At 40.6% G+C, this 15,765-nt stretch overlaps 1 protein-coding gene across 1 annotated transcript in view; it reads right to left on the minus strand.

Annotated features, from left to right (window-relative positions):
• The window catches only part of katnip (katanin interacting protein), a 44,154-nt gene that overhangs the window by 9,585 nt on the left and 18,804 nt on the right, over window positions 1–15,765 (minus strand). Inside the window, exons 15-19 of the mRNA XM_079806326.1 lie at window positions 14,193–14,915; window positions 8,191–8,399; window positions 6,088–6,166; window positions 1,866–2,043; window positions 1,599–1,764 (exon numbers count right to left, since the gene is read on the minus strand). Coding sequence (XP_079662452.1) covers window positions 1,599–1,764; window positions 1,866–2,043; window positions 6,088–6,166; window positions 8,191–8,399; window positions 14,193–14,915 — 1,355 coding nt within the window. The remainder of the gene's footprint in view (window positions 1–1,598; window positions 1,765–1,865; window positions 2,044–6,087; window positions 6,167–8,190; window positions 8,400–14,192; window positions 14,916–15,765) is intronic.

Below are 15,765 nucleotides of genomic sequence, written 5' to 3' on the forward strand. Positions count from 1 at the left end.
TATTGTAAGAGACCCCAGAACAACATTAGGAACCTTTAAAGGGATAGTTCACCCAAAAATTAAAATTGTGTCATCATTTACTCACCCTCAAGTTGTTCCAAACCTGTATGAGTTTCTTTGTTCTGCTGAACACAAAAGAAGATAGAGTGAAGAATGTGTGTAACACAGCAGAGAGAGCAACCATTGACTACCATAGTAGGGAAAAAAATGCTATGGTAGTCAATGGTTGCTCTCTCTGCTGTGTTACACACATTCTTCACTCTATCTTCTTTTGTGTTCAGCAGAACAAAGAAACTCATACAGGTTTGGAACAACTTGAGGGTGAGACAATTTTCATTTTTGGGTGAACTATCCCTTTAAAATAGCATAATTAGCGTTGCCACCCGTCCCGGTTTTCCCGGGATTGTTCTCTTTTTTGAGCGTCTGTCCCGGAAAATGTATATTCTTTCCCGGGACACAAATTGTCCCGTTTTTTTGTGAAAATGTACTTCTAAAGTAGAATTTCCTGGCTTCAAATTAAACCGTTTCCTTATACTGTTACTGTGTTTTCTTCATGGTTATGTATCCAATCCTGTGTGCTGTCGGTCGCACGCACGCATCCACGCACATGCAGGATAAAACAGTGTTCAGTTGCTAGCTTTTTTAAAACTTTATATTAACTCAGTTTTGTGAAATGGGGGGAGAGACGGACTAGGAGGATAACGCAACAAAATCGGATGAGCCACCGCCAGTGTCAAAGATAAAACGATTTACAACCTACAACTCAGACTGGGCGAAAAGAGAAAACTTTTCTGAATGGGTAAGGCCCTCCCCCAAGGAGACCCGTTCTCCGCTACCTGCGTTTTGTGTCCTGCCAAAATTTCAGTTAAATATGAAGGGAAAAAAGCGCTGGAAAATCATGCAAAAACAAAGAAGCACCCGAGTTTTGCATTAAGCAAACGCAAAAATCTATACTGCCCTACAAAGGCTAAGTGCAGTAACTACGCAAACACTGAAACTGAGAAAAATGGCTTTAAAGTTTTTACACCAGCCAGTCAAACATGTTGTGGGTAGATTAGTGGTAATGCATTCATGTATTGCCTTCTTAGGAAGACATTTTTTATAGATAAAAACCATGACCACCGATGTGATCTTTGACCCCCAAAATGCAGATACTGCACTCTGCCTTTGGATGACCTTAAACAACTAAAACACTATTGCAAAGGCAAAGTGCAGTATCTACAAACTAAACTTTTTTTCATGCATCTTAATACATGTTTATAGTAATAATAAACTTTAAATAATACAGAATTTTCATTTTCGGTTGAACTATCCCTTTAATATGGCCATACATCATTTCCTAGAATTAGAGGTTAGAGAGTAAGTTAATTTACGTATTTCTTCTCCCTTTACCCTAACTTCTAAGCTATTCTCAAACATGTACATTTCCTATTTATGCTATCTACACCCTTAAAGCTATAATTCATAATTAAAATATAATTATTATGTATTCTTAGCTAGCCTATCTGTGAACGTTTTAAAACACTAGATCACAGTTGTTGAAACCATCAGAACAATGTCCCAAAACTTGCTTGAATAACAAAGGCCAGATTTCTCACCCCTCTGTAAGAGTCTTCGGGCGATTTGTTGTAGTTCCATATTCTGAATCCAACGATGGTCTGCGGCTGATCGAACCTGACAGTGAGTGTGTGATCAGAGCCGGACGTGAAGGGAATCAGCCACATGTGTTTATCATCTGTCGTGATATTCATCCCATCAAACAACCTGAGAGAGAAAGAAAACAGGATTTTAATCACCCACAATGCTTTCCGTTTTAACGGAGATATACAGAACGTCTCTGCGAGAGAAAGCCCGGATTCACTGACTTGTCCAGAGTTCGAAGGTCATTGCTGTAATCTGGGAGGTCATTGAGGTCACGGGGGGATGCTGTTACCATAGAGACATCAAGAGAGATACTCTCACCGCCCTTACCAACGACCTCTAACCCCGTCAATCCCATATAGTGAGGGTCACCCCACGACAACATCAGATTCACCTGCAGAGCTACAAACACATCAGAGTTAAAGTATTCAACTCAATTCACATTTATTTGTACAGTGGTTTTCACAATACACATCAGATTATGATAAACAGAATATAATCATGGCTAGATAAAGAAAAATGTACTTCAAACTGTATTGGGAAAATGATGAAAACTGCGATCTATTAAGCTACAGGTTATTTTTGTAAGAACCTAAAGATCTTTAGTCATCTATTCATTTGTGTGTTTTATTTTGTGATGTTTTGAGCAACTTTTTATGATTTCTTGGGTATACTCTCGAGAGCTTTTGAATGTTTATTCTTCTAATCATGTTACTTGTAATCATGTTTCTTATCTTGTTTTTTTTAAATTACCATACATTATATATAAAGCAGTTGTACTTTTATAAGTGTGAGGGGACTTTTAAAGTTTCTACTTGAAGTATATATTTATATGGATATGGTATTATTTCATTAAATTAGTGTATGCATACATTTAATAATTTTGAGGATTATGATTATATATATATATAAATCAGGCATAACATTATATTCCTAATATTGTGTTAATCCCCCTTTTGCTGCCAAAACAGCCCTGACCCGTCGAGGCATGGACTCCACTAGACCCCTGAAGGTGTGCTGTGGTATCTGGCACCAAGATGTTAGCAGCAGATCCTTTAAGTCCTGTAAATTGCGAGGTGGGCCCTTCATGGATTGGACTTATTTGTTCAGCACATCCCACAGATGCTCGATTGGACTGAGATCTGGGGAATCCGGAGGTCAAGTCAACGCCTCAAACTCATTGTTGTGCTCCTCAAACCATTCCTGAACCATTTTTGTTTTGTGGCGGCGCATTATCTGCTGAAAGAGCCACAGCCACCAGGGAATACCGTTTCCATGAAAGGCTGTACATGGTCTCAGCAATGCTTAGGTAGGTGGTGCGTGTCAAAGTAACATCCACATGGATGAAGGACCCAAGGTTTCCCAGCAGAACATTGCCCAAAGCATCACTGCCTCCGCCGCCACGCCTTCTTCCCATAGTTCTTGAGCAGTTTGAGCTCCAGTAGCTCGTCTGTTTGATCGGACCACACGGGCCAGCCTTCGCTCCCCACGTGCATCAATGAGCCTTGGCCGCCCATGACCCTGTGGCCGGTTCTCCACTGTTCCTTCATGACCCTGTGGCCGGTTCTCCACTGTTCCTTCATGACCCTGTGGCCGGTTCTCCACTGTTCCTTCATGACCCTGTGGCCGGTTCTCCACTGTTCCTTCATGACCCTGTGGCCGGTTCTCCACTGTTCCTTCATGACCCTGTGGCCGGTTCTCCACTGTTCCTTCATGACCCTGTGGCCGGTTCTCCACTGTTCCTTCATGACCCTGTGGCCGGTTCTCCACTGTTCCTTCATGACCCTGTCACCGGTTCTCCACTGTTCCTTCCTTGGAGCACTTTTGATAGAGACTGACCACTGCAGACCGGGAACACCCCACAAGAGCTGCAGTTTTGGAGATGCTCTGACCCAGTCCTCTAGCCATCACCATTTGGCCCTTTATCAAACTCGCTCAAATCCTCACGCTTGCCCATTTTTCCTGCTTCTAACACATCAACTCTGAGGACAAAATGTTCACTTGCTGCCTAATATATCCCACCCACTAACAGGTGCTGTGATGAAGAGATCATCAGTGTTATTCACTTCACCTGTCATAATGTTATGCCTGATCGTTGTATATTTTTTACATTCATATGTAGTTATTGAAGTATCTAACAAGTTTCTAACAAGACCCACCAATCACACTCTCCACCACAGATGTCTGCAAGTCACTGAGCCGGATCAGCACGCACAAGGCTGCTGGACCAGACATCCCTGGTCGTGTTCTCAGGGTATGTGCGGAGCAGCTCGCTGAGGTTTTTACAGACATTTTCAACCTGTCTCTTGCCCAAGCAGCTGTACCTTCATGCTTTAAACGCACTTCCATTGTGCCAGTGCCAAAACACTCTAACCCGAGGTGCCCTAATGACTACCGCCCTGTAGCACTCACACCCATCGTCATGAAGTGCTTTGAGCGGCTCCTGGAACACCTAAAAGACTCTCTACCATACACATTGGACTCACACCAGTTTGCCTACCGCAGCAATAGGAGCACAGAGGATGCCGTTTCCATGGCACTCCACTCTGTGCTCACTCACCTAGACAATAAGAACACTTACGCACGCATGCTGTTTGTTGACTTCAGCTCAGCATTCAACACTGTCATCCCAACCAAGTTAATAGCCAAACTTGGAGACCTGGGCATCAATACCTCAATGTGCAACTGGATTTTGGACTTCCTAACTGACAGACCCCAGAATGTTCGTTCAGGATTCACCTGCTCCACATCCATCACACTTAACACTGGTGTACCACAGGGCTGTGTGCTAAGCCCGTTTCTCTACTCCCTCTTCACCGCCGACTGCAAGCCTGTGTATGGATCTAACTCTATCGTCAAGTTTGCGGACGACACAACGGTGATTGGGCTCATCAGCAACAACGATGAGACTGCCTATAGGGAGGAGATCCAGCACCTGGCCACATGGTGTACCGAAAATAACCTGCTCCTCAACACCACCAAAACGAAGGAGCTCATCGTGGACTTCAGGAAAGAATCAAGAGGCACACACAACACCATCCACATCAATGGAATGGCTGTTGAGCGTGTCTCCAGTTCCTGGGGATCCACATCTCGGCGGACATGTCATGGACGACCAACACCTCCAGCCTGGTCAAGAAGGCTCACCAGCGCCTCTTCTTCCTGAGGACACTGAGGAAGAATCAGCTCTCCTCGGCTATCCTGGTGAACTTCTATCGCTGCGCAATAGAAAGCATCCTGACCAGCTGTGTGGCAGTGTGGTATGGGAGCTGCTCTGTTGCGGAGCGCAAGGCACTGCAGCGGGTGGTGAAAACTGCCCAGCGCATCACAGGGACTCCACTGCCTGCCATCGAACACATCCAGAGGAAACGCTGCCTGCATCGAGCTCACAGCATCCTCAAGGACTCCTCTCACCCAGCCCACAGACTGTTTTCTCTCCTGCCCTCCGGCAGGCGTTTCAGGATCCACCGGACCAGGACCAGCAGACTAAAGAACAGTTTTTCCCCAGAGCTGTCTCTTTACTGAACTCAAACCCCCGCTGATCCACTTCCCTCATATACTGATAACTCTCCTACCTCACATCTGCCTTCACTTTGTTATTTGCACTACCGACTGTTTATTACAGTAACAACTGTTTACTTATGCATTTTGCACTACCACACCGTAACTGTATTATGCTCATTTGCACTGCCGACTGTTATTTACAGTACCTACTGTTTACATTTGTATTTTGCACCGTACTTCTAACTGTAATATGCAATCACTTTCCACTGCACTTTTACACTTTTTTTCGGATAGCTTCTGTCCATAATTTATTGCACTACCTTAATCCACTGCCATATTCCTCATTTTAGCCTAACATATCATTGTATACCTCTATCTGTAAAATTCTGTTTATAGTAATAGCCATCTGTATATTATATTATATTCATAGTACATATCCACCTGTAAATTCTGTTTATAGTAATAACCATCTGTATATTATTCACTGTACATATTCACCTGTAAATTCTGTTTATAGTAATAACCATCTTTCTATTTATAGATATATTTATATATACTCAGTACATATCCATGTCCTGCACTTATGCAAACGTTGTATATCCTGCACTTGCTGCTATTGCACTTCTGGTTAGACCTAAACTGCATTTCGTTGCCTTGTACTTGTACTTGTGTAATGACAATAAAGTTGAATCTAATCTAATCTAATCTAAGTTTTTTGATTGACTTCAATATACAAGCATTAGAATAATAATGGTAAACGTGTTTAGGATAGTGCAGTAAAATGAGATCAGGTGCATAATCTATATATAGACACTGATGATGATGTGATATCAAAAATATTGTCTTTGCACTGAAGACTTTTGAAGATTTCTTCAATCTTATTTTGAAGGACATTGTGTGTGTGGGGTTTGTGTTAGTGTATTGTGATTGACTGATACTCACTGCCTCCAGTGTAAAGTCCAGATGTCTCCTCTACAGCATCAGCACACGGTTCAGCCGCGGGGATGTGGTCCAGATCCATCTGAAGCAAAACACGAGTTACATTTAAAAGGTCGATAGTGGATAATAATATAAAATGAACTGACGTTATCAAGTTTGTGCTGTTGAGGCTCGCACAGCCTCTCGAGGAGAAAACCGCAAACAAATGAGCGCCGCTCATACAAAGAAACTCAGTTAACATACACGGTTAAAATTGTGGAGTTTTTATATTTATAGCATATGATGCAGTTAAGCAACATCACACTAACAAGAGTGTTGTTTTCCTGAATACCATCACGTAGGCATGTGCCAGTATCAAATTTTCATGTTGCGATTAATTGCTGAAGCTTTTATCACGGTATACGGTATTATCACGATATTGAAATAAGTTGCAAAAAAAGTGTTGTCATATAACAGGTTAAATCACTTTCTTATAACAAAAGAACCAAACATTTAAATACAATAAAGCAATACACAAAAATGTATAAAGTAAACAAATATTTAAAACAGATTAAAGTGCAAAAGAATGATAAAGAACAATAGGTATGCTGAAATGTACATTTAACTAAGATTAATACATGCTTTAGAAGTATTTTTCATTGTCAGTTTGTTAATGAAGGAACTAATGTTAAATACTGGAGCCTTGTAAAGGGTGTGATTGAACAACAGTCAGAACATATTCAAACAATATCTAGGGCATGTAATTTAGTCCAGATTAAAATATAAAATGCAAGTTTGAAAATGAATAGCCTTAAGTCTTTAAGTGTTATGTATTAGGTTATGTGATTACTGGGGAAACGGCTGCATTTCTGCTGTTCTGTCAGCGCCCTCTGCTGTCGAAGAATGAATGTGCACTTCAGCGTCTCCTCATTCCGCCATGTGCTCGGCTCATGCACGGTCTATTTACATCGGCGTTCCTCTTTGACGTGTTTTTCATTTTAAACGGTTGATGGGTAAAGTATTCTTAAAATTCATTCTAAAAATCTGAATAATTCGTAATAAATAATTATTCACGGTATTTTGAAGTGCCCACGATAACAATATTGTGCATGTTCATTATTGCGGTATATCGTATTACCGTTTACCGGCACATGTCTACCATCATGACTGAAAATGACACTAATTTCATACGCCAGTTCCATAAACAATTAGTTAACATTAAGTCAGTTACATTTTAGATGAAATATGGACTGTTTTTGTTCTATTTCAGCAACGAAAATAGTTCCAAACAAATGTTACAGCAGAACCGTAACAGCAACAGTGTGTGTTAGTGAATGATTCAGCGTTTGAATGAATCGGTTGAATCAAAGATTCAATGACCTATTCGTAAACGACCGCCTAATTCTTGAATGAATCAGCCGTTTCACTGAATCGACTCAATGACTCGCTCATTAAGACGGTCACATACTGCCACCTACTGGTGGTTTAGTTTCATCTTTCCAACATTTCTTATTTGTATATTCAAAAGTATTTAAAATAATCTCATAACATTATTTAATGCAGTTGTATTTTTTCAGAGTAAATGATTTAATTTGATTGGTAACAGCCTATAGTGTCTTATTCTAATTTAATTTATAGATCAAATTTAAGAATATAAAAAGAAAGCTGAAGCATATCCTATATTTAATAAGATTATGGAAAAATGCCCTTTACAAAAAGGTAAAAATATCACAAATATGAATATTTAAATATGTCAAAGTTGATTGAACACTGGTGAGAATATAGATTATATTTACAAAAAAAATCCGGACAAGCAAATTTTTTACTTTTTTGAGTGAATGACAGATTTACGTGTGAACAGGCTTAATGTCGAGCCCTGCTACATTTTATTTTCTCCATTCATAATATCATGTATTTGGTTTCATGCAACTCAAACTATAGCATCTTCATGTCCAAAGACATTCCTTTGTCTGACTCTAAGGATAAGGTCGTTTTTGCTCCTGTACCTTTAACATTTGTATTTGTAAATGACCTCAGTCAGTATTAATTTCTTAAAAAAACGTTTGAAAGGTAGCCAAAAGTATCTATGAAACGACCGCTTCAAAAGCAGCATCCCCTGACACACACCGGCGTATCCTCCTTCCTGAACCCGGCCTGTGTGAAGGGTCTCTCCTCTCCTTCACCGTCAGCCGTGCGTGGCCGCTGCAGCTCCTCTTCCTCGACGCTCTGCCCGCCCATCTCCATCTCACCCCCAAACGTGTCGTCAAACTGCGCCATGGCCTCCAGGATGTCATCTTCCGTGGTGAACAGGATAGTATCTCCGAACTGATCCAGTGCTAAAGGAAAACAAAACCATGATGAAGTTCATGTTTACATTTATTAGGGGTGACACAATACTCTCATGTCACGATATGGTTCGATACACGATACTGATCTCACGATACGATACTCTCATGATGCTTTAAACAGCCAAAATAGAGTTATAACTGTAAACTTTTTAAATATTACGTCTAAGACATATGATAAACAGAAAAAATACTATTGATTAAAATGCGAAATTTAAATTTTGAATAGGCTTGGCAATGTTGACACGAGATTAAAAATATCCACGATTCGCTAAGCTAAAAGTACATATGCATATGCTTGCACTCGGTCCCTGACTACACACATGTATTGTATACACTTACATGCATCTAAAAGTTTTCAATATTGTATTTTTTATAATATGCATGTTCTTTTTAATGTATTAATAATAATTAATAATCATGGAAGCTCAAATGTGTGACCCTCTGGGTTGTAATTTATTAAATAGTTTGTATTTTGTATTTTCTTTTTAATTTATCAACCCTCTGGTGCTCTTCGGTCATTTCTGACCGGAACATTTTCTGTTTTGAAATTTTAAAAATCACGCTTCATCGGAATGATATGAAACTTGGTGACTTTTCTTGCATTAGGTATGTAAACACACAAAATAATTGGGGTCATGATTCGAGCATGCTAATTGGTCGTAAAAAAACTCCCACTTGTGCTCTTTGGTCAAAAATGGCCACCATAGGAAATGAATGGGAAATCTGCAAAAACACAAATTCACATAAAAAAATCTATATTTCTAACAAAAAAAACAAAAAAAATCTAAAACTTAATAATAAATAGTCTTTGAGATTTATTAAATATATATTCAAATCCATCAACAACAACAAAAAATCATTAAATGTGTTCAAAAGAAAACTAGGGAATTCTCAAGCCTCTCCATAGAGACCTCTAGTGATTACACCCATGGTTGCATGATTTCTTAAATAATTCCAAAAGAGGGCGCGGATCTGCCTTCAAAAAATATTATTTTGAAGGCCTAGTCTCTATTTTAACCTGAAATACTGCAATAATATTTTTTTTTATAATTTTCAATGGCAAAAATAGACCATAATTATTGCATAAATATAAAAAAAATTCCATCAAATCATCTCAAAATACAAAATTAAAAAGAAAAATATTATTGAAGAAAAATAAATTGCATTGGTTTTAGTGGGGTGGAGGAAGTTTAATTTTTAGGTGTCCGGGTCACTTATGACCAGGAAGACAACCAATGCGACCCCTAAACGAAGAGCACCAGAGGGTTAAAGTCCCCCTGCGGTCAATAGTCGCGAGGTAGTACTTTTTCAAAGGTCAGGAACTGCTGATTGGTTGAGTTCACGCAGCATTTTATTTCAACCACTCTTTTTAAAAGTCTGTTGTGGACGCAGTGCATGCAGTAAGAGTTGATTGCAATTCGAATCAACAATGGAGTTAAAAAAAATACAACCGATGGGCCGAGGACGAGGTTCAGGCTTTATTAAATTTATTTGAAAAAAAAGGATGAAATCCAGCGGGAACTGTAGAGTCCGCGCTCAGTCCTACGTCACCGGTCTAATCTTCACGGTACTTTAGACCGCGATGGAAACGCAGACAGCAGCAGGTCTGGGGGAAAAAAAGAGTTCCTGGGACAAATTGTTTCGGGTAACTTCGGTGGAAACGGGGCTAATAATTGTATTCCTTCAAACTCATCTTTGATAATCAAAATGACATAGGCCTATTTAAATGTTTTTCCTGTGAAAATAATTTCTTCATGCCTTAAAATTGCTTGAATGTAACTCTACACCTCTGCTTCATTTAGTATACGTAGACTCATTAATATGCAAATTAGTCTCCGCCTTCACCTCCACTCAATCACAGCAGCTTGTATTACCTGATCCACTGGCTCAACTGTAGTAAACGCTCCACAAAGACAAGTGGAAAATTATTTAAAATAGAAACTGAAGAAGAGGAAGAGTGAATTATCCAGGCTCGATTACGAGTCGATGAATCATAATGATAATGCATTCTATGTATCGCTCTCTATAATGTTGGACACATAACAGTAATTGATATGATTAGACTTTGGCTTGAATACGTTACCAAACTAATTACTACCAAGCTAATAATGTGTTGTTAATGCTACACAAGCCATGTTCTCGTTCACCATCTCAGTCAGACAGCTGCTTTCTAAAACCAGCGTCCTTAGAAATAATGAAAGGAAAAGCCCCGCCCCACATGTGGACAGGATCGGTTACATGTTTGTGACGGAAACAGGGGCAGTTTTCAAACCACGTCTTTGGTTCACTGCAATTTTAAGGGGAAAATACTGAGCAATTATCATGAATTTGCAGATGGTTTGTCCAACTAAATCATATTAAAAACACCACATAGACATATGAACTACATTAAAAACTTGCTTTTCACCACAGGGAGTCTTTAGTAAACATGGAAGATCAATTGTATGACCTCCTGGGTTTAAATCAGACGAACGCTTCAGCTCTGCAGACTGCCATCACTTCCTGTCAGTGAGGTCAAAATTCTGGCCGGGTCATAGATATATACATAGATACCTCATTAGTGCCTGCGCGGATCAAGGCGTGGATCACTCGAATGAGGTATCTATGTATATATCTATGACCCGGCCAGAATTTTGACCTCACTGACAGGAAGTGATGGCAGTCTGCAGAGCTGAAGCGTTCGTCTGATATGAGGTGATATATTTGCATAAATACCGTTGGGTTTCTCTCAGAAACCAATCGTTTCGTGTCTTAAGACATCAATGTGTCATCACGAGCCGCAGGGTTTAATTTGAAGTTGTCTGTCCATGTTTTTTTTACTCTAATAGAATTCGACCCCATTGACAAGCATTATATGAGTGACACACAGCAACGGTTGCAGTTAAAAATCTTCATTTGTGTTCTACTGAAGAAACGAAGACACCTACATCTTGGATGCCTTAGGGGTAAGCAGAAAACATAACATTTTCGTTTTTGGGTGAACTATCCCTTTAATGCTAATGTAACGGAGGCCAGCAAGTAGTTGCTGTGCGAGTAAACCTCACTCCTCTGATCTCAAGAGACGCTCTAGCAACTGGCCCTAGAGGTTGCAGCCTTTAGCCTCCTTGTTAGAGCGTCTGACACTCATGCCAGCGGACCCGGGTTCGAGTCCCGCTTGGAGCAGGCGGTTCAAACAGGAGGGGTTACACTAAATTTAAATATTGGGTGAACTATACTCTACTGTCGCATTTTTGTATAGCCATATATTGTGACACGATATATTGTTACACACCTAATATTTATGCATTTGGCAGATGCTTTTATCCAAAGCAATTTACATTGAAGGTATTAAAGGGTTAGTTCACCCAAAAAAGAAAATTCTGTCATTAATTACTTACCCTCATGTCGTTCGACACCCGTCAGACCTCCGTTCATCTTCAGAACACAAATGAAGATATTTTAGTTGAAATCTGATGGCTCTGAAAGGCCTCCATTGGCTCAATGGCACTTTACACTCTCAAGACCCTTAAAAGGTACTAAAGACGTTGTTTCAAAGTCCATCTCACTACAGTGGTTCTACAATAACTTTATGAATCGGCGATAATAGTTTTTGTGCGCAAAAAAACCCTAAATAACGACTTATATAGTGATGACGATTTCAAAACACGGCATCATGAAGCTTCGAAGCGTTATGAATCAGTGAGTCGAATCATGATTCGGATCGCGTGTCAAACCGCCAAACTGCTGAAATTTGGCGATTCAAACCGCTGAATCGACTCACTGATTCATAACGCTTCGAAGCTTCATGAGGCCTTGTTTTGAAATCGTCATCACTATGTAAGTCGTTATTTAGGGTTTTTTTGCGCACAAAAACTATTCTCGTCGATTCATAAAGTTATTGTAGAACCACTGTAGTGAGATGGACTTTGTAACGATGTCTTTAGTACCTTTTAAGGGTCTTGAGAGTGAACCGTGCCATTGTGCCAATGGAGGCCTTTCAGAGCCATCAGATTTCAACTAAAATATCTTCCTTTGTGTTCTGGGGCCTCATTTATAAAACTTTGCGTAGGATTTGCGTCAGAAGTGGCGTACGGATGAAACATAGGACGTGCGTACGCACAGAAATATTCGGATTTATAAAACCGTGCGCACGCACGTCCTACGCAGATTTCCCTTAATAAATCACAATCAATTCTAAATGTAGCGTAGCTTTTGCGGCTTCATGTCACGCCCATAGTTGCCTATAAATAGTCCGCGAAACGCCCCCAAGTTAATATTCATCGATTGCGAAATCATGGCAAACACAGAGAGGAAATCATGGCAAACACATTTGCCACATTTGAAAACTAAAAAAACGTAACGTCACTCAATGTGAAGTAGAAGTTATCGTTGGCGAGGTGGAAAAGATGAGAAAAATTTTGTTTTGGAGGGCACAGTGTGGGCATTAGGCTACTAATGCCAAAAAGGCACTTGAGTGGCAAAAGGTTGCAGACGCCGTAAATGCTGTAGCCTCACAACCTCGGACCGTGGCCGAAATAAAAAAGAAATGGTCGGACATCAAAGTCGAGGCAAAAAAGCGTCTAGCGCACCATCGCCTGAGTGTGTCCTCGTTTGCCAGCAACTCTTCTTGCTGTCTGAAGATGCGTTCACTCCGACTCCTTCCATTTGCCACATCCTCTAAGAGCGCAATATCAGCCATTGTGCGTCATTATGCATTGTGATGGGGCATTTTATTTCTATCCATTTAATTGCATCTGACAAGCTACAGATGTCGGTTATAATCTACGTGGAAATGGGAAATAGGCTTTAGTTCAGTGCAAATGGAAAGTCTTGCAGCTTTCTGAATGGTTGAGACACGTTATTTTATCAAAAATAAAACAAACTAAAGGCATAGCCTATGCATGAATACCATGATTCCGTAGCTGATGAAGACATTTTTACTATGAAAACAACTTTCCCCAGTGGACAATGAATACATCAATCTATCTATTTATCTATATATCTCCCTAATTATCTATCTATCTGTCTTGAATCTATAGCCTATCTGCTCCGCCAGACGGACACATTGACGAGAATATCAGTTTGCACATTATTTCGTTCTGTTTACCATATTATTTATGAGGATGAATTGCATAACATGCCAATATTATTGCAGAACATATTTCACTTTTCTTTTTGCAAATATGGGTTAATTTGCATCTGTTGTAATTTTCGTTTGATTTTGTTTGTTTTACACTGCAGATCGATCAAACGGGTGTTCGTGTAGGCTGTTAATTGTACAATTAACAGCCTACACGAACACCCGTTTGTTCGATTACGTAAGACTTGCTTTGTGAAGTCTTCTTGTTATTTATGAGAGGCAGTATTGCCATTTCTTTTACACAACGGTCTACAGTTTCACACACTTTCACGTGTTTCTTCCATCTGCCGACGGTGTCGCCATTTCTCATTTCACCCGTTTTTGTGCGTACGCCTGGGTCAGAACTTGCGTGAAGGACCGCACATTTTCCCGTCAAGTTTGCTTTTTATAAATACCAATTATTGCGTAGAGAGCGGCGTACGCCTTCTTTTGTGCGTACGCAACGTTTATAAATGAGGCTCCTGAAGATGAACGGAGGTCTTACGGGTGTCCAACGACATGAGGGGAAGTAATTAATGACAGAATTTTCATTTTTGGGTGAACTAACCCTTTAATTTGATCAGTTCATGCATTCCCTGGGAATCAAACCCATGGGCTGTTTGAGCAACAGGAATGCAATGAATAGGCAAACATTTTGCTTTCAATTATCTTTTTGTCCATACCTCCTGAGAGCGTTCCAGAAGCTTTGGCGATCTCCCCTCGGAAGATGCAACGTCCATCAAGAATCATTTCCATTTCTCTTGCTCCTCTGAACGAGTGTATCCTGGACTTGTTGTAATTCCAAACACGGATCATTGCCAGGTTACATCTAACACCTAGATCCACGGAGATGATGTGCCTGCGGCCCGGGGTGAACGGAGCCAGCCAGAGGTGCATGTCGTCCTGCGTCCGGTGTACGCCGTCTATGAGGTTGGTAACGACCCGTGGGTCTTTCCCGTAGGCCGGCAGGATATTGATATCAGGCGGGTCGGCCGTGATGTGGACTGGTTTGACCGGCTCACCGGTGGAGGTAAAGATCTCAATGCCATTGAGGCCGACGTAGTGACGGTCGCCCCACGTGGACAGGATGTTAACGACGAGGTGGCGACCTTGCGGGAGAACCGGGATCTCGAAGTCCTCGTCAGGGTCGCGAGGGTCGTCTTCAGGGTCGTCAAAATCAGGCAGCGCTGATGCGGAGGGGCGTCGGGCGGAGACGGGTGTCGGACGGGACTGACGCTGAACAAACTCATCAAAAATATCGCCCTCCAGTCCCATGTTGGAGATTCGCCCTCGCTGACACTGGTTAAACTTTGTTAACGAGTCCCAGGATTCCATTAATGGGTCATCCGGTTCACACCAATGAGGTTTGAGTCTTCTGTTACGGCCGGACGCTGGGCTGCTTTCCTCTATGGCAACAAGAACAAACAGATGAACAAAAAAATAGCCCTAAGGGCGCTTTCACAAATTCCTTGTTTGGTCCAGATTTTCTGACTTTTCAGTTTGGTCTGGATCAAAATTACAGGTGTGAAACCTCTCCTGACCACGGTCCGGACCAAACAGACGAAATTTGGTCCGACGAAAAGAGGTCGTCTCGGTCCGGATCAAACTGAACAAAGGTTCGGTTCGTTTCTAGTGTGAAAGCATTTTCTGTACGGTTCGTACTTTCAGACCATTTGCAGGAAGTTCCTGTTTATGTTTAAATATTATAATGTTATTTTTAAATTTTATCTAGGCTATATTGATTATGAAAAGTGAAAAGATGCGCAATATGTCAGAAGACAGAAGGTCAGAAATGATTTTGAAAGAAATTTTGTATGATTTTGCTTAGAAAGCCTTTCTTTCATGTGAATTTCGTTTTGTATAAATTGTATCTTAATTTTAATCAACGTTTAATCAGATAATTGCCTGGATTTAATAAATAAGAAGCAAATAGTCTATAGCAGGCAATAATCACGGGAGCGATCACATGCTTTACACATGAACTGGAGCACGTCTCAAATAAACCGAAACTCAGCAGCTACTCGTCTCACAAACATGAGAAATATGTGTATATATAAAGCTTGAAATGTCCACTTTTAAACGTAACGAAAAGAAAATAGTCAAGCAATGCGAACTGTTCAATAGTGGCAACGATATGCGTCCGTTCATTCACTCTTGTCAAAGATGCTGACGTCAGACGCACGTCCGTTTACAAACCAATCAATGTCCAGATGCAGCTCACATAGATGAAGACGAGGGGACGTAAGTGTGTCATGT

The sequence above is a fragment of the Gobio gobio genome (genome assembly GCF_949357685.1).
Source record: "Gobio gobio genome assembly, chromosome: 23".
NCBI lineage: Eukaryota > Metazoa > Chordata > Actinopteri > Cypriniformes > Gobionidae > Gobio > Gobio gobio.